At 56.7% G+C, this 24,127-nt stretch overlaps 1 protein-coding gene across 1 annotated transcript; it reads left to right on the top strand.

Annotated features, from left to right (window-relative positions):
* Positions 1–212: 212 nt before the first annotated feature.
* On the top strand, positions 213–21,584 carry CCDC102A (coiled-coil domain containing 102A). The gene is made up of 9 exons (XM_052656443.1): positions 213–319; positions 7,703–8,466; positions 11,065–11,288; positions 12,946–13,054; positions 15,373–15,489; positions 15,792–16,001; positions 17,594–17,764; positions 18,773–18,876; positions 21,265–21,584. The coding sequence occupies exons 2-9, from the start codon at positions 7,864–7,866 to the stop codon at positions 21,392–21,394; spliced, it is 1,668 nt and encodes a 555-aa protein (XP_052512403.1). The 5' UTR covers positions 213–319; positions 7,703–7,863; the 3' UTR covers positions 21,395–21,584.
* Positions 21,585–24,127: the final 2,543 nt, after the last annotated feature.

The raw sequence follows: 24,127 nt of genomic DNA, 5'->3' as shown, positions 1-24,127 counted from the left end.
ACGCCGCGGTGGGGCCTCCGTCGGGGTCCGGCCCGTTTGGTGGCGATCCCACAACTCAGCCCGCGCCCCTCTCCCCAAAGTTAGGCGCGGGTCCCCCACCCAACCAACTCTGCGGGCCAGGGTCAGAGTGGGGCCGCATCCCGCCCGGGCCCCACCGCCCCCGCCCCGCCGATTCCTCTCTCTCCCCTCCCCCCGGGAGGGAGGAGGAGACTCCGCGGCCCTCCCTCGGCCCTCCCGGCGGCGGCCGCAGCAAGCCCCGTGCCCGCTCCGCCCAGCCGCGGCGGATCGGACGTCCGGAGCCCGCTGGTCGCCGGCCGAGGTGAGCGGGGGCGGTAGTGCAGGGGGCCGAAAGCCACGGCGTCCCGGGAACTCCCTCCAGGCCAGGAACCTTCAGCGGGAGGGAAGGGGTTAAGTTGCGGGGCGTGCTGGAAGAGGAGCAGCGGGAGCTCCCGCGTCCGCAGCAACCCCCAAACTCCGAGCAGAACTTCCTAGCCCCCTCCGCAGGCTCCCCTACCTCCCGAGCCCCAGCCTCAGGAGTGGAAGGGGCTTCGGGAGTTGGGGGAGGGGGGAGAGCAGGGCCGCCCTTGAAAAGCAGCGGGCGGGGGCCAGACCCCAGGGGGGCGGCGGCGGCGGCGGGCGGGGGCGGAATTTGGACCTCTCCCGGGGGACCCAACGTGGTCACCATGGCGAATGCGGGACGGACGGGCGGCGCGGGCCAATCGGAGCACGGCGCCCCTGGTGGCTGCCAATGGGGGGCCGCGCGGCGGGGTGGGCGGGACCGCGTCTCGCTGGGCCTGGAGACCCTCCTCCCTCATCCCGCCGCGGCTGTGCTGGGGATGGGGAGAGGAAGTGAGGATTTAGGCGACTCGTGGTCGTGGGAGGGCAGAAAGGGAATTTCTGGAAGGAGTTGGGACAGGTGGAGCGACGGCTTAGTGTCAGGAGAAGGGAGTGGGCCTCCGTTCTCCCACTATTACGATTGTGAGAACTGGTGATGTCCTGCAAGCCTCCTTCCCCACCGCGGCTTCAGTTTCTCTGTCCTAAGTGTGGGTTATGTAGGGCTGTTGGGGAGGTAGGATTACTTCGTGTCGGCACAGATTCTGCCCACTGGTTGGACAAAGCTTTTAGGTATCTTGTTAGTGCCTCTCTCCATCTTACAAGAAAACAGCATCAGTGAGGGCGTGGCCTTGCAGGTATCAAACAGCGTCACAGAGGTACAGATGGGGCTCCTGAGAAGTCCACTGTACTAGAGTGTATAGTTCAAGGAGTTGCTCAGAGCCCCGGGGCTGGGGTCCACTCCATGAAAAACTCCCATCCTCTCCCAGCTGTGCTTGGCCTGATGACTGAGGACCCCATGGTGTAGGTGGTCCCAGGGGCACCTTGCCCCTCAGGTAATCAGGATCCAGGAGGGGAGGCATCCAATCCCAGCAATCCAGCGCCCGCCCCCCCCACCCCTCGCCAAAACACACCCAATTTTGCTGCTGGTCCTTGATGGGGACCAATAGCTGTACCTCTGGATCTCAGGTGGCCCATTTGTAAAAAAAATGAGTTATGATTAGTGGTCCAGGATATCTTTGGCTTCTCTGATATGGAGGTACCTGGGAACGGATTAGGGGTGCCTACCCCCCAGGGCTCAGGTTCAGCCTACAGGCTCAGCTTGCCTCCCTCTCCTCTCCTGGAGGTCCAGTGACGGGAACACGGGTGACAGGTCAGAGGGACAAGCGCCCAGTTTGTGGGCAGACCAGCCTTGGGCCCTGCACTTATCCAATCAGGCTGTCCTCTGTGGTTTCCTGCTGGGCTCTGCTCCCTGCCCACAGCGAGGCCTGTGGCCACAGGCCAGCCCCACAGCCCCACCTGAAAGGTTCTGGGAGGTTATAGAGGGTTTCTGAGCTGGAGGGAGGAATTAGGCCATCCCATCCCACACCCACCCCAGCCCCCTAAGCTGGGCCCCATCTAGGCCTCAGCACTGCCTACCCTTTTCACTAGATATGAGCCATCAAAACACAGTAAGGACAAAATAAACTTGTCCCCCTGCGAGTCAGACCCCCTCAGGTAAGAGGCCTGATCCTTGACCTGACCATGAGATGACCTCTGACTTTGACCTTGGCCACAGGCTCTGACACCTACCTGTCTCAGAGCCTGACCCTAAAGTGACTCCTGATCCTTAGAATGGTGCAACCCTCCCTGATTACGGGGAACCCCTAGCTGTCCATCTTCCACCCATCAGCCTGGGAAGCATTAATGCAGCATCTGCTGTATGCTGGGCCCTGTGCTGACAGCCAGTGAGTCCAGGATGCCCTTGTGGTTTCTCAGTGTGGCCACTGCTGAAGAACAGGAGGTGCCATGTTGGGAGCACTAACATACTCTGTGTATGAGGTTGGGGAAGGCTACCCAGGGGATCGTTACCCAGGGGTAGGTCCTAAAGGATGTGTAGGAGGTACTGCTAGAGAAAGGAGAAAGAACATTCCAAACAGGTCCACTAGAAGCAAGAGCCACCAGTCACTTTGTCTAGACAAGGCTGATGAAGGCCTTGCCTGAGGCAAATATCCAATCAAAACATTCTCCTGTCCTGGCCAGCAGCTGCCTGGAGCAGTGAGGATGACTGTGGGGCTGGGGTTCAGGAGCTCTTGAGTCCCATGCGGACCTGTGCATGCTTGCTAAGTCACTTCAGTGGTGTTCTACTCTTTGCAACGCTATGGGCCGTACAAAGCCCACTGTGCTCCTCTGTCCATGGGATTCTCCAGGCATGAATACTGGAGTGGGTTGCCATTCCCTCCTCCAGGGGATCTTCCCAACCCAGAGATCAAACCCACATCTTTTACATCTCCTGCACTGGCAGGTGGGTTCTTTACCACTAGTGCCACATGGGAAGCCTTCCCAGGTGGCTCTGCTACCCAGTTAAGGGGATGTGAAGCCATCGTTCTGCTTTCTGCTCTCCACCCCACCAGCCAACTTTGAGCACCTCCTGTGTGCAGGGCCTGTGCTAGTGGCTCCGGGTGGCACAGGTGTCCTGCCTGGGTTGGGGGAGGACTGAACTGCAAGAGGAGAGAGGGCCGCTGGCCAGGTCTGGTTCTGGAAGGCTGTGGGGATATACTCCCCTGGCAGAGGGGCTGGGGAGACCAAGGCATTTCCGGAAGGTGGTGGAACTGAGCCTGAAGGATGGGTGGGGTTTTGGAGTCTGAGCTGGGCATCCTGAGTAGGGGATCAGGCTGAGCAGAGATCTTGAGGGTTTGAGCAGGAATAGACCCGTCTGGCTGGTGCTGGGGGTGGGGGGTGGGCACAGGAGAGGGGAGGGTGAGTGGGAAGGACTTTCTGGGCCTGTGGAGGCTGGTACCTCCTCCACCTGCTCCATGGGGAGTGGTGACACACTGCAGGAATTGGGAGGCCACCCCACACACATACGCACACCCCAGCGAAGGAAGACACTGAGCTTGGCGATGAAGGGCAGGCGGGGTAGGCAGCGGGAGGCAGTCTCTACAACTGCCAGCTGAACCTCCATGCTGCATCTCTCTCGATGAGTGTGTATGTTACCAGGGCTTGGTGTGTGTGCGTCTGCCCCTAAGGCTGTGTTATGTCAGTGGGGTGGGGGTAGAGGTGAGGGGAAGCATTGCTAGGCTGCCTTTGAGTGTGAGGCAGGGTTCCTGGTGTGTCCAGGGGTGGGCTTCTCCAGAAAACCAACCTTGGGACCCCCCACCCCCATCCATTTACACATGTGTGCACACACACCCTTCAGGGGACCTGGGCCTGCAGGAAGAAAGACAGGAGGCCTGTCCAGAGCCTCTCTGACCCCCCTCCTCCCCCAGTCCCCCCCACCCCTCCCTTAAGCGTGGGTGCCTGGAAGCCATTAGGGGCCTGGGTGGCGCCCGCCCTGGCCCTGCACGACAGGCTTGGGATTCCTGGAAGGAGCGGGCCACCCCTCCCCAAGCCCCATTCACGCCTGGCAGCTCCCAGAGGCGGAGAGGATGTGGCAGCAGCCCCCTCCCTGCCGCCCTCTCAGTTTAGGGGCTGCAGGAAGGGCCCAGGAGACAGGGGCCTGGCCCCAGGGACCCCCGCCTCACCACCCCCCATTCCCAGCACAGCTCTGGCCTCTAGCAAGGCCACCGGACTGGCACTCAGATTTCCTGCCTCCTTCCCCTCCCCCGCAGGCTCTCACATTGTTTTTCTTTTCCAAGAGCTTCTCCATGTGGAGCTGGGCCAGGAAACTGGGGCGAAGAAGACTGCGAGTGTCTGTATATGCGTGTGTGCATTTGCCTGTCTCAGGGATGAGTATGTATTTTTGCGTGTCTCTGTGTGTATCCGTGTGGGCATGTGTATGTCTTCAGGTGTGTCTGTGACTGTGTATCTACAAGGAAGCATCTCTCTGAACATATACATAGTTGTTGTGTGTGCCTATGGGGCCACCTCTGTGTATGTGTGTGCCTGCCCATGACTTTATATTTACGTGTATGGGATTGCTTATGTGTCTGAGTGTGCACATGTCTGTGAATGCACGTGGGATCTAGGCCAGTCACCTCATTGCACAGGTGGAAAGATAGTCACAGTGGGTACTCAGCCTTCCAGGGATCCCTTGGGGAGTTGGGTGTACAGGGAACTGAAACCTAAGCCCAGAGGGCTGTGTCTGGGGGCGTAACCTAGTCTGTGCAGGTGTTGGGGTGGAGGTAGACATGTTTGTACATATGGAACTATGGGTGGTGACACAGCATCACCAGTTACTCAAAATATCCCACGCTTGGATGGTTAAAATGCAAATCCCTACTGAACATGATTCTCTGAGGAGTGGGGTCCAGGAACTGCATTTTAAGCTAATGTCCAGGTGAATCTGAAGGACTTCTTGCTCTAGAAGCCCTGGCCTCCCTCACCCCTCACTGCAGTTCTACCAGGGGGGAAACTGAGGCCCCGTATGGGGCAGTGGTTTACATGAGATTGATGACAGAGCAGAGACTAGAGCTGGTGCCTGGTGAAGGAAGACAGACGATAAACTAAGGGCAAACGCACTGGAGAAATATATTGGAATGGCCAAAAGTTTTGTTCTGGTTTTTCCATAACATCTTAGGGGAAAAAACTGAAGTAAACTTTTTGGCCAGTCCAATAGTAGGATCACTGAACCATGCTAAGGAACTGTGACTGCAATAGTCATTAATTTAAATGAACACTGGTCCACAGTGGTGGAAAACCTGTGATGCCTGGTTATACGGGTGAAGGCAAGAGCAGGCAGAGCAGTGAAAGCAACCAGAGACGGCTCTGCCTGGAGAGACAAGAACGAGTGAGGTAGCTGGAACACTGAGGGCGTTTGGGTGGGTGTAGCAAGGAGAGAAGGGACAGGGTGGGCAGTGGGGACAGTGAACAAGTGGGGGAATCGATGCGTTTTTGGTGTTGGAGCCTTTGAAATAGTGAGTTTGGAATTGACTGTAGGGAGGGGAGGGGTCACAGCTACTGGTAATGACAAAGGTGGTGGCCACTGGCACAATCCGGTTTGTGTTTTTAAAACCTCACTCTGGCTGCTGCTCTTGAGGATGGATTTGAAGGAGGCAAAAAGGGACAGGGGGATGGGACAGGGAGAGTGGTGGCTGCCGTCTCCCCAGTGGGAAGTGATGGTGGCCTTGACAGGTTAGCGGTTGAGGAGGAAGGTAGGTGGATCCCTGTGATGTGTGGCAGACAGACTGGCAGGACTTGGAGGTGGAGAGAAAGCCAATTCCAGGATATTCCCCACAAGGTGAAGAAGTAAAGAAGCACCCTTCTCCCAGAGAGGGCATCCAGAAGGAGGCTCCAGTTGGTGGGGGGCGGGGGGGGGGAATGGAGACAGGGAGTCCCATTTGACCAAGCTGAGTCTGAGTTGTCTGAGGGACATGTGAGTGGTTCTGGAGAGCAGCCCAGGCTGGGAGAGAGACTGGGGGTTACTGCGGACGTGGAGAGATGGCTTAGGCAGGGGCAGCCAGAAAGAAGGCGGCCAGGACTGGGGTGATGCCAGCACTGCAGGGATGAGCCCAGGTTGCCAACTAGGGAGGCTAATGGGGGACCGCTGGAGAATAGGAGGAAAACCCAGAGAACATCCTGGGAAGGAGAGGTGCAAGAAAGGAGGACTGGAAGGTGCCCAGAGCTAGAGAGGGCATACATGCAAGAGTTGAGACATGCCCAGAGGGTAGGGCAGGGGGGCTGGAGGCCAGGCTGGTAAGGCTTGATGAGAGAGGGTGAAGGAGGTGCACGGGGTGGGGGAGACAGCAAGTGTGGCCCACTCTGGATGGGCCTGGAAAGGGAGGAGACAGAGAAGGGAGGTGAAAGTGCCAGGAGAGACTTCAGCAGGGAGCAGGCTCCTTGGAGGGGGATCATTGGTTGGGGTGGGAGAAGCTGGATGGGGGGGCCTTTGACCCAAGGAGGGGAGAGCCCCCCATCCTCTTCAGGGCAGAGAGGAGGGGGCTGTGGGGCTAAAGGCAGGACAAGGAGGGAGTGCCAGCCTGACAGTTCCTCTTTTTACCATAAACTGTGACATTAGATGTGCTGCCAAGTGGGGGGCTTAGAGGCTGGAAAAGACTGATGAAGGGACACAGCCAGACAGTACTGGGACACTCTTCCAGGATGCTGAGAGTCCCACCAGCAGTGCCCTGATGGGTCACCCAGAAACGGAAGGAATAATGACCAGGGCAGGTCTTAGGGGCTGCAGTGAGGCTCTGAGGGTCAGGCCCAGCTGAATGGGGAAGGAAGTATGAGATAGCCCAAGGAGCTGTCGGTGGTCAGCATGAAGCCACTCTGAGGGAGAGTGTGGCAGGCTGGGGACAGAGCGGGGCACGTGTCTCACTTATTTTAAAAGAGATGTGGCCAATGAACAGCAGAGCTCAGTGGTCGGCATGGGGGGATACCTCACCACACTGCATGGCTCCCCCATCTAAACCCCAGCTTACTTCCATCATACCACCAGTGCGTGCATGTATTCACCAGACCCACACCAGTGTTTGGACTTCTGGATGGTGTATCTGGATCAACTCCAGGGCTTACTTTTGCTGAGTCTCCCTTTCCTCTTCAGTAAATGTCTATAGCTGCCCTCGAGTCTGTTGAGAGGATAGCTCACATAGGCATGGCCTGTAGTTGGCCCTCCATAAATGTCATTATTATTGTCATCATGTGCAGGGACAAAGACCAAGAGCCAGCCATCCCCTGCCCTCAGCAAACTCACAGCCTGGGGTGAAGATGGGCTGCTCACAGGGCACAGAAAAATAGTACAGTGAGGCTGGCTGGTGGAGACCTGGGCAGGGGCTGACCACCTGGCCTGAAGGGTCCCGGAAAACCTCTTGGAGAAGACACTATTTCACCTAAGTTTTAAGGATGGGAAGAGTCAGCCCAGCACAGGAAGAGGCTGGGAGGGGACTCCTGGCAGCAGGGCATTCCAGGCGGAGAGCAGTATAAGCTATTCAATGCGAGAGATGGGACCTGAAGGTCAGGGACAGCAGATTAAGGTTTCAGATCAGTGGTGGCTGCTCCAGGGTGAAGGGACTCAAGGGGGTTATCTGGAGGCCAGTGAGGAAGCAGCTGCAGGCCCTGGCTCACCATTCCAGCCTCCCTGGGGCTCCTGGAGGCGACCAGTTGCACTCCTTCCACCTTTGCCATGCTGTTCCTTCTACCGGTGATGCCGTTCCCTTTGCTTCCCGTGGCTGAGCTTAAGGATATGGGCGGTTGGTGGCCACCTCCAAATAATGGTTGTGTTCTCCCACAGGTCGGAGGGAGCGTCCCCCTCCCCGTAGCCCGGAGAGCACCCAGTAGCAGTGGCCATCATGCACAGTGATATCGCATCTGCCACGTGTCCCCCGCGCCGCCTCTGAGTCCGGGACTTCCAGCCCAGCGCCCACGAGCCTGCCCGCCCCCCGCGGCCACGCCATGAGCCACGGGCCAAGCCCCCGGCTGGCCGAGTCCCCGCAGCTGTCCAAGGGCAGCCTCCTGACCATCCTGGGCAGCCCGTCGCCCGAGCGCATGGGGCCAGCCGACTCGCTTCCACCCACGCCTCCCAGCGGCACGCCCTCGCCAGGGCCGCCGCCTGCGCTGCCCATGCCGCCGGCGCCTGCGCTGCTGGCCGACGGGGACTGGGAGAGCCGCGAGGAGCTGCGGCTGCGGGAGCTGGAGGAGGCGCGCGCGCGGGCGGCGCAGATGGAGAAGACCATGCGCTGGTGGTCGGACTGCACCGCCAACTGGCGCGAGAAGTGGAGCAAGGTGCGCGCCGAGCGCAACCGAGCGCGCGAGGAGGTGCGCCAGCTGCGCCAGCGCCTCGACGCGCTCACCAAGGAGCTGGCGGGCGCTCGGCGCGAGCGCCAAGAAGCGCAGGGCGAGTGCGAGGCGCGGGGTCGCGAGCTGGCGCGGCTGCGGGGCGCCCGGGGGACCGCGGACAGGACTCCCGATGGGCCCGAGACGGAGCCAGAAAGCGAACAGGAGCCGGTGCCGGTGCGCGACGTCGGATCCGGATGCGAGAGACCGCAGGGCAGCCAGGTGCGCGGCGAGGGGCGGGGCTTCTGGGCGGGGCCTTCGCGCTGGGGTCCGGAAGTGGGAGGGGCTGATTGACCCGGGCAGGAGCTGTAGCTGTAGGGCTCAGAAAGGGAAGTAAGGGCCCCTGGCACGTGGGTAGGTATCACACCTTCTGGGATTCAGGCTCTGCCCTGCAGGGCACCCGGTTACCTTCCTCCCACAGACCCCAAGGGGCAGAGTGTCCCTGATTATGGTGGTCCCGCCGCTCCCATACCTGCCGCTGCTGCTAAGTCACTTCAGTCGTGTCCGACTCTGTGCGACCCCATAGACGGCAGTCCACCAGGCTCCCCCGTCCCTGGGATTCTCCAGGCAAGAACACTGGAGTGGGTTGCCATTTCCTTCTCCAGTGCATGAAAGTGAAAAGTGAAAGGGAAGTCGCTCCGTCGTGTCCGACTTCTAGCGACCCCATGGACTGCAGCCTACCAGGCTCCTCCATCCATGGGATTTCCCAGGCAAGAGTACTGGAGTGGGGTGCCGTTGCCTTCTCCGTCCCATACCTGAGTAATCAACAAAACCAACAAATCATCCTCTCTGAGCAGGAGCAGGTTGTAAGAACTTACCTCAAAGGCATCCATTAGTCCCAGAGCTGAATCCGTTCATTTATTCAGTTTAGAGAAAGGAGTAAACATTTTAACAGGTGTCTATCAAAGCTGAGGGAGGGGCGGGTGTCAGGGCAACGGGAGCACAGAAGGAGGTCCCTGAGCCAGGCTCTGAGGAGGGAGCTTCACCGCAGCTTTTCTAGAAGCGGTCCTATTTGAGCTGAGATAGGAGAAATTGATGGTGAAAAGTGCAGGAATGCATTACAGGTGATGGAAATTCTGTGCAAATAGCGAGAGGCTGGGTGTGCTTGGTAAATCTGGGCAAAGCCTCCGTCGTTCCATGGGCACCCTTACAAAATGCTAGGCTCTGCATACACACTACCTAGTTAATTCTCAGGGCAACCCAGGAAATACTGGCTTTACAAATGAAAACACTGAGGCGCTGAGAGGTTAATTACCAGTGGCTCCCAGCTGGTGACTGGAGTCACTGGGAGTTGACCCCAGATGAGCTTCTCAGCCCATGGTGATAATAATTAGGCTATCTGGAACATTAATCATATGTGAGGAGGGCAGCCTCCCCTGAACAAGCAAGACTCACCTGAAGGCCATCTAGGGACCGAATCCAGGCTCAGGTTGCTCCCAGCTCCATCCCCAGTCGCGCCAGCTCCTAAGATTCTTCAATGCCCCCTCCCCTCTCCTACCTGTCGTCTAGAGTGGGCACTGCTGCCTCCTGGTGGCTGAAGCCCTCTTCCCCAGGGCCTGACTGGTGCTTGCAGGTTACATTTCTTGCTCTTCTTTGGGGCAGAGGATGAGCCTCTGTATATCAGCCAGCCTCAGACACTTCCTGTCCTCTCCGTGTTCGGTTATGAGGCACCCCAGGAGGTGGCAGGTACCGCAGCAGGAGCTCGGAAGATGCAGCCTGAGTTTGTTCTCCAGCCCAGCCATGTCTGTGCTCTGTGACCCTCCAGCAATCCCCTTCTTCCCTCCCTGGTTCCTCAGTTGGGAGTTGGAGCTTTGGACCAGATGGCCTCAGAGGCCCCCACCCAGACAGTCTGAGATACAAGAGATTAGAATTTCACTCCTCAGGCCCACTGTCCTAGTCTGGATAGGGAAACTGAAGGTCAGTCGAGGAAGGGACCAGCCCAAACTCATCTGGAATGACTGTGGGAGAAGCCAGGCTGGGACAGAGGCCATGGGCATCTTGGGTCTGTGGTCAGAGGCAGGCCAGGCGGCAGACAAGGGCAGCGGGGAAGAGGAGGCTGGCAGGGAGGAAGAGGGCTCAGGGCTGAGTTAACCGACCCTCACCGCTTTCTGTCTGGGAGCTGGTTCTGCGCCAGAGGCCGCCTTCCTGTTCATCTTTTACTGTTGTGGCATAGTTGCTCAGTGGTGTCTGACTCTTTCATGACCCCATGGCCTGTAGCCCGCCAGGCTCCTTGTCCATGGGGTTTCCTAGGCAAGAATACTGGAGTTGGTTGCCATTGCCTTTTCCAGGGGATCTTCCCAGTCCAGGGATTGAACCTGAGTCTCCTGCACTGGCAGGCAAATTCTTTACCACTGAGCCACCAGGGAAGTCCATGCATCTTTTACCACGTCACTTATCATGTTTCAGGTGATCCCACTGAAAAGTGGGGTCTTTGAGCAGGAATCCCTTTTGAGGGAATCTAGTCCTTATTCCTTGTAGGAATCCCTGCTTCTGCATTCATCAGTGTCCCACCAAATATTTGCATACTTCCAGCAGCAGAGAGCTTACCACCTCTTCTGGGGCATCTTCCAGGATTCAGGGAATCTGAGTGGCTGACTCTGTGCAGTTCTAAGCAGCGAAGGGGGAGGGTGTGGCCCTCCCTCTCCAGGGGTGGAGAGGCAGGCAGCAGAAGAGGAAACAGGGGTCCAGAGGACTGTGTGACTTGCCCACAGTTACCCACCAAGCTGATGCCAGACCCTGGACCTGGGAGAGGCTATGATGAAGGCCGAGAGGGTGAGGGCTCAGCGATCATTAGTCCAACCTCTGCCTGGGTCCCCACAGGAGCTGGAGCTGGTGGAGAGCCTGCTGAAGAGCAGACCAGAGGAGCCTGAGGGCTGCTGGGAGGTGCGCAGTGCAGGGGCTGGGGCCCCACGGGGCAGCTCAGGCCGCCAGGAGCGCAGCCGCCTGCCCTGGGAGGACACCACCGTCGAGGAAGATGCCTCCAAGCTGACCGCCCTGCGGCTACGGCTGGATGAGTCCCAGAAGGTGCTGCTCAAGGAACGAGAGTGAGTCCCGGGAGGCAGGCAGGGGCTAGGGGGTGGGCCAGGCCATACCAGGGCCTCCTCAGAATCACAGAATGAAAGTCCGTGTCACAGAAGTTGAGACTCAATGAAAGGGAATGGGACTTCCCCTTTGAGTCCCATTGATTCTCGGGACTTGAGAACAGTGGTACTGTACCCAAGGACCCAACATGAGGGCTTTTTAAAATTAATTCAATTAATATGTGTCAGGGATCTGGGTCAGGCACTGTGCTCGGTGAGGATACAGTTATCCATGAGACCAGCAATCCCTGCCTTCATGCAGGGAGAGTGCCATGGGCAAAAAATCTTAGCAGGGAAGGAGGGATACAGGGACTGAGGGGTGGAAGCTGGGAGTTTGGTTTTGGACATGTTGAGCTTGATTCAGCAGGAAGGCATTTGGGGACGTGAATGAGTCTATAGAGTTCACAAGACAGGTCTGGGCTGGAAGTAGAAATTCAGGAGTCATCAGCGAATAGATGATGCTGAAAACCATGAGCTGGGGTTGAGAGTGGATAGGGCAGAGGTCAAAGGATGGGGCCCTGGAGCCCACCAGCTATAGAATGAGAGGAAGAGGGAGGCAGCAAAGGATACAGGAGAAGGGAGCCAGTGAGGGGGAAGAGAAAGCAGGAGGAGCCATTTCATGGATGAGGGAGCAGTCAGCTGGTCAAGTCGGAAGAGGACTGAGCTCTGACCAGTGGGTTTAGGGCTCGGAGGTCACCAGTGACCTTGATTGGTGATTTTTGCCTGATCATGGAGAATAGTAACACCCCCTTTTCCATCCAGAAATTAAACACAAAGATGGCATAAGATAACTACACACATTAATCTTTTAAAAATCAACACAGTGCCCTTGTGAAGGTAGAAGCAGAGATCACGGCCATGCTCCTGCAAGCCAAGGAGCGCCAGATATTGCCACCAGAAGCCAGGGAAGAGGTATAGAACAGATGCCCTCTCACAGCCCTCCCGTGGAACCAACACCTCGGTCTTGGACTTAGAGCCTCCAGAACTGAGACGCTGCATTTCTGTTTAAGCACAGTGAACAAAAATCAACCTGTTGTACTAACTGAAATGTAAAGTAATGCTAAACTCTCAGAATGGGAGGCCAGCGTGGTGTGGGGGTTGGTCATGAAACACTGCATGTGGCCAAATAGCCACTGCACCTCCTGCACATTCAGGGCAGAGTGAAGGGTGAGGGGCGTGAGAGCAGTTTAAGGGACTCCCACCCAGTGATGGTGACAGGAAGGGACTCCTCCTTCAGAGAGTCACTGGAAAGTGCTTTCCAGCTTTTCCGACTGCAGAGCTGTGTGTTCACACCAAGTCAGCATAAAACAGATAGAGGGGAGTGGGGATATTATTTGATGGATGAGCCCAGGGCCCGGTGCCCTGGAGAACCAGACACTCTCCACAGCAGGGGCTGGACTCCCGCAGTTGTGTGGAGGGTGCAGCTCCAGGAGATTGCACAACCAGGTTGCCTGCCACAGAGTGGGATGCCAAGGCCTGGGGTATGCAGCAAACCACCAGAAGCCAGGGAAGCGGCATAGAACAGATTACCTCTCACGACACCTTGGTCTTGGACTTGGAAGGGACTGGAGGACTCAGCAGAGGGCCCCAGTGGGCTCACCCCCACGTCTCCCCTCCCCAGGGATAAAATGGCACTGAGCAGGAACATCGAGAAGCTGGAGGGAGAGCTCAGCCAGTGGAAGATCAAGTACGAGGAACTGAGCAAGACCAAGCAGGAGATGCTCAAACAAGTGAGTCTCGGAGACCAGGGTGGGCTTCCTGGAGAAAGCAGTACTGTGTCATTGAATTTCAGCAGTGGGAATGGGAGAAAGAGGGGAATTCAATCATTCACTGTCAAGCACCAGCCCTATGCCATGTGGTGATCTGTGGACTGGGGCAGGAGGTGGAGGAGGGGTTGTGGGGAGAACACCAACAGTAACCAGGTAGATAAATTCAGAAACTGAAATTCAAAACACAATCAGAGAGATGAGGTGGTGGGTCATAGAAAGGTCTCTCTAAGAGGGTTACATTCAAGGCAAGACCTAAAGTGATTAGAAGAAGCCACCGTTGAGAAGAGATGGAGGCAGAGTTCCTGGCAGAGGGCACAGCAAATGCAAAGGTCCTGAGGCCAGGACAAGCCTAGTGGGTTCAAGAAATAGAGGCCAGTGTGGCTGGAGGGTAGTTAATGAGAGATGAGATTGCAAGGGGATCCCACCAGCCTTGTAGACCAAGACAAAGGGAAGGAGTCTGGATGTTCACTGGGCACATAGTGGGTACGAGATCTTGCTAGAGCCTCACAGCAGTCAAGGAAACACACTTGGTGTCCCCATCTTACAGATGAGGAAACTGAGACTCTAGGTGGCAGAGAGGAAATTCCACCCCTGCAGTTTGGAAACTCCTGCATGCTGGGGTCCGGAGAAGGCAATGGCACCCCACTCCAGTACTCTTGCCTGGAAAATCCCATGGATGGAGGAGCCTGGTGGGCTATACAGTCCATGGGGTCGCTGAGTCAGACACGACTGAGCGACTTCACTTTGACTTTTCACTTTCATGCATTGGAGAAGGAAACGGCAACCCACTCCAGTGTTCTTGCCTGGAGAATCCCAGGGACAGAGGAGCCTGGTGGGCTGCTGTCTATGGGGTCGCACAGAGTCGGACACGACTGAAGCCACGCAGCAGCAGCAGCAGCATGCTGGGGTCAGACTGGGCTTTCCTCACTGCTTCCCTGTGCAGACCCTGATGGCCACCAGGGGGCGCAGCCACCCTGCTTTTCCAAAAGGTGGGCAGCTCACAGACCCGAGCCTGAAACTGCCCTGGAAGATTGGTCTTTAAGTAGAATCTCTTTAAGGAGTCTCCTAAAAAAAAGCTTCCCAGACCCTGCCCTCACTCTCCTGAATCAGCATCTTTGGGGCTTAGGTCCAGGAATCTTTTTAATCTTTTCAAATCGTGTAATCATTTGAAGAAATGTGAGACCCAACTGTGCAATTTTACAGATACATAACTGTACAGATTCTCATTGGTATCTGGGTTTTTTTTTCCCATCAACATTGCATATTTAAGGTTCATTCATGCCATTGCAATGAGCATTCCTCTGACAGTTTTCTTTGCTCTACAACAGGGACTCTGTACTATTTCACATCACCCCAGACAATTCTGATGTGACCAGCCTCACACCCACAGGCAGACCTGCATTCAGATCCCCTGGGTGTGTTCAGCCAGTGTTCGCTGAGGGTGCCCAGGCCATACACGGATACGAAGGCGGGCAGACAGACATGCTGTCTCTCAGGCTCACGTTCTTGGGGAGGTGGGGGGATGGAGAAGCACCCCTTCTAGGCAGGGAGGACAGGAGAGGCCTCCCTGAGGAGAGGGCATTTAGGCCAAGGCCTGAGAGTGAGAAAAGTCAGCCCTTCAAGATACCTCGGAAAGAGGGCAGTGAGCAGAGGGAAGCACAAGTGTGAAGCCTGCAATGGACAGGAGCTTGCGAATTTGAGGACTAGAGAGGAGGCTCAGAGAGCTCTGGGGAGGGGGGATGGGCGATGCGGTTGAGGGGAGATGGCTTTGTGGGACCATAGGGAAAGGTCAGTTCTTAGGGAACCTGGGGTTGGGATATGATTGGCTGTGTCTTTTTTTAATTAATCAGTTTATATTTTGGCCACACAGACTGGCTTACTTATAGGATCTTAGTTCCCCAACCAGGGATGGAACGTGTGCCCCCTGCAGTGGAAGCTCAGAGTCCTAACCACTGCACCACCAGGGAATTCCCCTGGGTTTATCTTTTTTTTTTTTTTTTTAAGATAAAAGGGCTACTGTTGTGGAAAATGGGTTGACGAGAGAAAGTCAGGGGGCAGGAGGAGGGCACCCAAGAATGGACACTGGGAGGCTGGATGGTAATCAGGGAGGTGAGAGATGTCGGAGGAGGCAGATGCGTTCAGATTCAGAGTCTGTTCTGAATACCCTGTGGCCCATTTGGGCACTACCTGAGGCTCCTTGCTGAGCCCTCCGGCACCAGCGCCCACCCCTCCCTGGAGCTGGTGGTCCTCACCTAACCAGCCTGTGCTGTATCACACAGCTCAGCATACTGAAGGAGGCCCACCAGGACGAGCTGGGCCGCATGTCCGAAGACTTGGAGGATGAGCTGGGTGCGCGTTCCAGCATGGACAGGAAGATGGCGGAGCTGAGGGGTGAGGTGAGGCCACCAGCAGGGCCCAGGGTCTGGGGGCGCCTGGGGGGCCCTGCCTCCATCAGTCACTCACTCACAGGAGGACAGGAACCAGCCACAGCCCTGGGTGCTCCAGTCTGCAAGGGGTGGGCCTCTGTGGCTCACACCCTGTGCGTGTCAAATAAGCCCGGGTTAATTATAGCTGCTGCAGCTGGACTTGCTTCCTGGAGCCAAAACAACTGCTGGAGGAGGTGGTGAGGGGGAACCTCCCGCTCGGCCGTGCCGGGCCCCTCCCTGTGGACCCCTCCTGCTGTCCTGCCCTGCTGCAGATGGAGCGGCTGCAGGCGGAGAACGCCGCTGAGTGGGGTCGCCGGGAGCGGCTGGAGACGGAGAAACTGGGCCTGGAGCGGGAGAACAAGAAGCTGCGGGCACAGGTCGGGGACCTGGAGGAGGCGCTGGCCCGGCGACGGCGGCAGACGGCCAGCGCGCTAGACTGCGACCTGCGGGCCAGCCAGGCTGCGCTCTTCGAGAAGAACAAGGTGGGGTAGTGAGGGGGCTGCAGCCAGGGCTGGGGCAGACCACCTCCTGGGCATCCAGCTCCAGACCGCAGGGGGCCAGAGACCCTTGAGGTAACGACTACAGACCAAGGAGGTGATTGCCTGGCGGCAGCACCTGCCATACACCAGGCTCAGTGATACCACCATTATAGCTGGGTTTGTGGGGTACCACTGTAGGCCAGGCTCCGGGCTGGTGCTTTTTGCCCGTGTTATGGAGAATACTTGGCGACGTAGTGGTAAAGAATCCACCTGCCAACCAGGAGATGCAGGTTCGATCCTTGGGTCAGGAAGATCCCCTGGAAAAAGGAAAGGCAACTCACTCCTGTATTCTTGCCTAGGAAATCCCACGGACCAAGGAGCCTGGCAGGGTACAGTCCATGGGATCACAAAGAGTCAGACACAAGTGAGCAACTAAACACAACAGCATCAGTTAATCCTTTCAACAGCCCTTTCATTGGTCCAACAAATATTTATTGAGCTCCAGCTGCGCGTAGGCCTTGTTCTAGGTGGTGGGGACACAGCCGTGAACAGACAGGAGGGATGTGGCCTCCCCTCGTAGAGCTGATAGCTGAGGGGGATATAGACGTTGCTCACTCCGTCACACGCTTATGCTGGTCACGCAGCTCCGTGGCTCTGGCAGGGAGAGAGTAAAGGGGATGCCCGGCGACCTGGCTGAGGCCCAGGTCCTGGGGAGGCTTTCCTGAGGCAGTGGCGTTTAAGCCCAGGTCTCCAGGGAGAGCAGACATTGACAGTGGGCTGATTCCAGGAGGAGATTAGGAAAATGATGTGAATGAATGTCCCATGGTGACAGGGACCTGGAGCTTTGGAGGAACAAGGGAGGCTGGTGTGGTTGGAGGGGAGCAGACAAGAGGGATGTGGTAGGTGAGGCAGGAGGCCTGAGCCACCTTTGAAAAGTGAGAGGTAGGTGCAAGCAAGTTGTGGCTCTGAGTGCTCACTGGCTGCTGGGTAGAAGACGGATGAGAAGGCAAGCGAATGGGGAGTCTGGGCCATTTCCTGGGGGCAGCAGGAAATGATAGAGGCCAGGACCAGGCTGAGGTTGGTGGAAATGGAACAGAGAATGGATTCAAGAGGCCATTTCACAGATGTGAAGACTGAGGGCTCAGAGAGCTCCCAGAGCTCAGGTGTGGACAGCTCCTCTCCTGGCTGCTCATCTTCTTCCCAACCACTCTGTCTTCAGATCTCTTTGCTTCCGAAACGCACTCCTCAGCTGACCCAGAGCTTTAATGCCATTTATACATCAAAGAGCCCTGACTTTGTCCCTCCCCAGAAAACGAGACTCAGCTCAAGTAGCCTACTGCACACCTCACGTCGTCTCCAGCAGGCACCCCAGAGTTCCAAGTCCAGAACGGAGCCAGCACTCCACCCACCTCCCCCTCATCACCCCCAGGCCTTCTCACCTCACTAGATGGCACCTCTAGCCTCCAGCTCCTCCCCCAACTCTACTGCTGGCATTTCAGAGAGGTTCCAGGGAGAAGGGACTCCAGTACCCCCAGAACCACTTGACCTCGTGGACTTCCCATCATGAGCCCTCCTCCATCTCCGCTCTCCTGCAGGAGCTGGCCGACCTGAAGCACGTGCACGGCAAACTGAAGAAGCAGTTCCAGGAGAAGGTGGCGGAGCTGGCTCATGCCAACCGGCGGGTGGAGCAGCACGAGGCCGAGGTGAAGAAGCTGCGGCTGCGGGTGGAAGAGCTCAAGAAGGAGCTGGCCCAGGCTGAGGACGAGGTAAGCACCTGCAGGGCCCAGCGTGCAGCCTGCAGACCTCGGCTGGGCTCGGTGGGGGTGGAGCTGCAGGGCCCTCCTGTGTTGCTCCGTGCTGGGTCCCCAGTGCCTGGTACAAGCCTGACTCTTGGGAGGCACTCAGGAGAGAGTGGGTGGGTGACAGGTGGTGTGTGGGTAGGAAGATGGGAAGAGAAATGGACAGATAACGTAGATGAGTGGTTGAGTAGATTAATGAATGGATGAGTGGGTGGATGTGGAGTTGGTTAAATGGACAGAAGGATAACTCCATGGATGGATGAACAGATGGATGAGGGGATAGATGGACAGATGGTTGGGAGAGAGGAGAGATGGATGGGATGTAACAACAGATGTCTGATGGGTGGTTGGATGGATGGATGGATGAAGGGGTAGGTAGATAGATGGGTGGATGAATGGATATGTGGAAAGATGGATGACTGAGTGGATAGTGGAAAGGTAGACAGACAGCTGACTGTCAGTGGGTGGAGGAGTGAATGGACCGAAGGAAAGAAGGGCAGAAGGATGGGTAGATGGGAAGATGGGTTTGGAAGAGTGGAAGGACACAAGGGTAGTATGAATGGGTGGCTGAATAGATCAATGGATGGTAAGTGGGTTGGTGGATGTCTCCATAGGCAGATGGATATTTCCATGGATGAATGGTCAGATGGACAGATTCATGGGAATATACAGGTAGGTGGGTTGATGGATGGATCAGTAGCTTGGGGCGTTGGAGGATGGGTAGATTTGGAAGGGAGAGGCAACAGGATGCCTCTTCTTTTGCCACAAGAAGAGGCAAAAAAAGGATGTTCTCCTGGAGGAGCTGGGCCTCAGATGATAGCATGTGAAAGGCCTCAAAGGAGAGACAGGAATTGCTTTCGAGGAGGATCATTCTCACAGAGGAACAGCAGGAGTGGCTGGTCCTCAGCAGACGGCAGGGCAGGCTGGCCCAACCCAAGGTGACTCCTATGCTTTCGGCCCCGTTCACCCCCACAGTTGGACGAGGCCCATAACCAGGCGCGGAAGCTGCAGCGGTCGCTGGACGAGCAGACGGAGCAGAGTGAGAACCTGCAAGTGCAGCTGGAACATGTGCAGTCCAGGTGGGCCCAGCGTGCTGCCCCCGGGGCAAGGACTCCCAGCCGGGACGCACAAACAGGGCAGGGGCGCTTCTAGCCCAGGGAGGCCCAGGGTCGGGGTCGGGGCTCCAGCCGAATGGGCCTAGAGGGGAAGACAGGGAAGGAAGAGATCCGGATGTCCTGGGGCCAGAATCCTGTCCCCTTCAAGCAGGAAGGGCCAGGGCTCGGAAACCAGGGAAGGGAGTGCAGGAAGTAAGACCAGCTGGGAGCCTGGGAGTTGTGTCCTGCAGCCAGCGGATATAGAGAGAGCAGCCAAAGAGGTCAGGCCCAACGTGGGGCAGCAGGGAGGGCGGGTGGATCTGGGCAGTCTCTGATGAGAAGGACAAGCAGCCCGCGAGGTCCTCCGGCTGGGGTGACTCTGGACCAGCTGGGGTCTGTGGGATCTCGGCCCTGATGGCAGCCCAGACCCCTCAGCTGCAGACAGGACCCATCCGCCTCAGTGAGGGAGGACCAGGAGGTCTGGGGGCCCACCCAGCATGCTCTGCCTCCCACTCCATCCCAACACCCCGAGAGTGGCTCTCTCCCCCGGACTCCCCTTAGAGCTGGGGTATGTCAGAGAATGTCTAGTCCAAGCCCCGCCCCATTTCACAAGCTTCCACCTGAGACTGATTTCCTGTGCCAGGCCAGGCCCTTACTTCCATCCTCTTATTTCATGGAATAGACAGCGCCCAGTCTCTGCTGCTAAGATTGGGTGGTGGGAACTCTGGCTTGACACTAAGTAGCTGTGTTATTTTGGGCGACTTACTTAACCTCTTTTTTTTTTTTCAGAGTTTCCTCATCTGTAACATGGGGTTGATAACAGTTTTTATTACTTCTTGATTGTGGGAATTAAATGAGCCAATCTGTGCTTATAAAAGGACCAGGCCCGTGATAAATGCCAAATAGTAGTAGAGCTTTAGTATTGGGGTCAGATATTGTGCCATGGTTGGATAGCATCACCAACTCAATGGACATGAGTTTGAGCAAACTCTGATAGAGAGTGAAGGACTGGGAAGGCCGGCGTGCTGCAGTCCATGGGGTCGCAAAGAGTCAGAAATGACTTAGCGACTGGTCAACAACATTGTGCTTTAAGAACCATGCTCCTAGGAGAGACAGGAAGGAAAATTTTTTTCTACCCCCAGGGGGCTGGCAAACGAGGAAACTAAGGCACAAGAGGGTTAAGTCCTTTCACCACCGCACAGGTGGTGGGTGGTCAGGTCAGATTGCCTCCCCGGCCATCTGCCACCGGAGCCCTTATTTACAGAGCATGTACTGTTATATATGTGCTGAGTGTCTGTGGCTAAGAGCACAGACTGTGGAGCCAGACCTGACAGCTGTGTGACCTGGGGAGCCAAGGCTCAGTTTCCCCAGATGCTTGGGATGTTGCCTATGAAGTGTCGTCAAGGAGCCCAGTCATGAGTGCAAGTCAAGCTCAGTGTCTGGCCAGTTCTGCCCACTCCACCCCCCCCCGTCCCCGTCTCCCCCCACCCCGCCCCCCCACTCCAGCACATGGGCCCCTCACAAGGCCGCCTAGCTTCAGGGCCTTCCCGCAGTCTTGGCCACATTCTTTGGGAGCCATAAACTCCCAAAATGGGCAGGCAGGCTGGCTCTGCCCAGGCTCTCAAGTGCTTCCATGGGAAGGGCTGGGCTGCCCAGGACCGCTGCCTCATCTTATTTCCCAACTTTTTGTGCTTTAATGTTCCGGGGACAGCTCACTAAATCACCATGCAGTAATGGAGGCCCCCGCCCGCGCCCCTCCCCGCCGTGTTAATAATTCATGCCTTCCAGTAAGATGCAGCCAGGCGGCTACTCCGCTGGGGGTGGGCGCGGGGAGCCGGGGAGGAGGGGGGATGGGCATTTCCTCCACTGGCTCTTCTTAGAGGCAAGTCTGCCTCGTAAATTTTGGCTTTAGGAATTTTAATGTGGGGAAGAACAAGGGTGGAGGGCTTTCTCACTGACATTAGGGATGTAGGGGACTCAGAACCCCCACCCCTGGACTCTCTTCCTATGGGCTTTGGAGCCTGGCTTGGGTTCAAATCCCAGCCGCTTTACCTTGAGCTGGCTGCTTCACCTCTTCAAGCCATCCCCCCTACCCCCCTACCTACTCCAGAGCCAGCCATCCAGTTCAGAGCCCAGCCCCTGCTCGCTGCTGTCTGTGGGGCTTAGTGCCTCAGTTTCCCTATCTGTAAAATGGGAGTGACAGGAGCACCTCCCTCACTTCGGGGGCTTCTGGAAGGATGAAGTGAGACGAGGTAATGTTTGTGGAAGGCTCAGTCTGGTGCCTGGCAGCGGGAAGCTCTAGGGGAGGCTTAGCTGCTGTCAGCACCAGCGGATCAGGCTTGTCTCTGACCCGCCTGTCACCCCACCCCACAGGCTCCGCCGACAGCAGCAGAATGCCCCCCTCTTTGGGAAGATCCGCAGCGCTCGCTTTGGTGCCGAGGAGGTGGGGGACGGAGCCAGTGACCTGGACGAGGATGAGGACCTGCAGATCCAGGTGGCTTAGAGCTGCCAGGGCTAGGCAGGACTGGGCGCCACCCCCCAACCCTGGGTGCCCAGGCTGACCAGCCACTCGGACTGATGCAGCTGTGTGTGCTGACTCTGGGAGCAGACCCCAGTCCCTGCCACAGACAACTTCCTTCTCTCCCACCGTGGGCGTTGGTGGTCCCACCTTAGCGACACTCCATGGAAGGGAAGCCGTGGCCTACATTTTATATATATATATTTATATATATATATATGTCATATATATATTAGTATATATGCCTGGGGTCCTTGGACTTATTTGGTTTTATAGACACAGGACCACTCCAAGGCCCAGTCAGGTGCCCCCACCCACCCAGGACTTTCTTGCTGGGGGAGGGGGTGTCAAAGGAGAGCTGTTAGGGGCCCCCATCCAGGCTGCCTCTCTGGACCTTGGAGGTCTGGCAGGGGCTGTGGCTGTTCATAGTACAATGTGATAACCCTATCTTTTGTAATAAATGGAGTTCATGTTCTCAGGTGGAGTCCTGAGTGTGTGGCAGATGCAGGCACGCGTGTCGGGGACAGATAGGATCAGCTTGCCCTGCACCAAACCTGAGCTCGGGAATATCAATATGAAGTCACTTGAGTGACTTAATAAATGAATGAATGTGAGAAAGAATGAATGAATGAACAGTGGGACTGATGAATGGTCTGGAATCCAGCTGCTGTGAGGGGAATGAGAAGAGATGGTGCATGTTTAATCTGCAGGAGACTTCAGTTCTGACTCCAGATGAGTTCAGATATCTGCTCTGGCCCTTACTGGCTGTACAACCTTGGGGAAGTTACTTGTCCTCTCTGAGCCTCAGTTTCTCCATCTGTAAACTGTCTCATAGAGTCATCAGGAGAATTAGATGAGTTCACCTGGAGCTCAGTAAAGGTGAATTATAACTGAAATACTTGAAGGTATGCCCTGGAGAGGAGGGATTTGCCGGCTGGGTTCGGCCGTAAGGGATGACATTCAGGCAACTGACTGGTGGGCGTTTACCCAGAGCTGGATATGAACACAACCTATAACCCTTTCATCATTCTCTTAGCCCTGCTCTAGGTAGTGACATTATAGGTTTTATCTTTTGATTCTTAATTCCTAAACCTATAACCAGCCAGTGTATATTAAATCTGGTAGGAAAGGTTATTCAAAGCATGGTAGCATATGTTGTTGAATCTTCGCAAGTTGAGGTGGCGTTTGAGTCACCTGCCCTTGATGAGAGTTTGACATGAACTCCTGGCATCAGGGCCTGCTTTCTGCAGGAGCAGGCACTCAGAACTGTCCTAGCCCAGAGGCCATGGCGAGTTCCCTGTGTTCAGAGGTGAGCACGGAGAGGCTGGGCTCAGAGCAAGGGCCTGGCACCTAAGAGAAGTTAGATTCAATTGATCGAGCTGGTGGGGCTCCCTGCCTTGGGGTGGGCAGCTGCAGTTAAGGACTTCTCTCTTGTTGTGGCCCAGTCTAGAGGACCCTTGGGGCTATGGTGCTAGGACCCACGGCTGCCACAGGCCCTGGGGGGCTGATAGGAGGCACCAAGCAGGCCAGGAGTCCCGCAGGGGATAATAAATAGGTCCCCTGTTGGCAAGACAGAACTGACCATGCTGGCAAGGTGGGGTTTGCTGTCATGCCCCAGGTCCCCTCCTGGGCTCCAAGGGGGAGAGAGAGGAGTGTGAGAAACCCCACATGGATCCCCCTACATGGGCCTTTCCCCACAAGCCAGAGCCAGCAGAAATGAGAAAAGGCTCTGCGGGAAGAGGAACATTTCTTGTGGGGGGGTCTTGCTGTTTTCTCTCCCAAACAGGAAGTGGGCCCCAGAAAAGGCTGAAAGCGCTGCCTTTTGACCCCCGGGAGCCAGGAGCCAGGCGCTCACAGACAGCAGCCCTGAGAGCCGCCCCCCCAGGCACCCAGGCGGACCTGCCATTCCCAGACACAGAGCAGACCGTCCAGCCCGACGGGCTCCCCCAGACTCCCCGGCACCTCTGGAGAGATAGCGTGGAGCAGGGGCCCCATTACAGCCCCTGTCTGCAGGCGGGGCCGCTCCTGAGAACCTCAGAAAGGAGAGGGTCTGGCCTCCCACCTCCCATGTACAAGGGAGCCGGGAAGTCTTGGGAGGGAAGCGCAGCCACAGACACAGGGCTGGAAGGTTCTCTGGCCCTGGAACTCGTGCTGTCTCTAAGCAAGGGGTTGCTCAGAGCCCTTGCATCCTGGAGGTCGTGGCAGCAACATCTGCCAAACAGAAGCATCAACTTGTCTCACATCGTGCTTAAAAAATGATTTTTAATGCATTGCTGATATTAATAATGGGAAGTTTCCTCATAAATAGTGGGTTTCCCCATCTTGAGACCTCAGCACATCAGACCACACTGGGCTCACACTCCTGCATGGCTGCAGCTGTGGAGGTGAGAGGTAGGTGCTCCCTGGAGGGGCGCACAGGCACCCACGAACCACAGTCCCCACCACTCCTTGCAGCCTCACCTGCACCCTCCTTGCCTCTATCACCGCCTGGTCCCCAGAAGCAGGCACGTGTCCCGCCCCTGGCCTAGTCCAGTCTTTCTTTGAACAAGTGAGGAAAGTGAGTGACCGAGCGGGGATGGTGGCTGAAGACTGAGGCACAGCCAGGCCACATTCACATGTCACTCTCCCTCTCAGAACTCCTGCAGGCTCCTTGTCACCATGGCAGGAGTGCCAAGAGCAGTTAACGTGTATTGAGCCACACCGTGTGATTCACGACCC

Source organism: Budorcas taxicolor, chromosome 18 (assembly GCF_023091745.1).
Source record: "Budorcas taxicolor isolate Tak-1 chromosome 18, Takin1.1, whole genome shotgun sequence".
Classification (NCBI taxonomy): domain Eukaryota; kingdom Metazoa; phylum Chordata; class Mammalia; order Artiodactyla; family Bovidae; genus Budorcas; species Budorcas taxicolor.
Note: the sequence above shows the minus strand (reverse complement) of the source record. Positions and strands in the feature narration are given on the sequence as shown.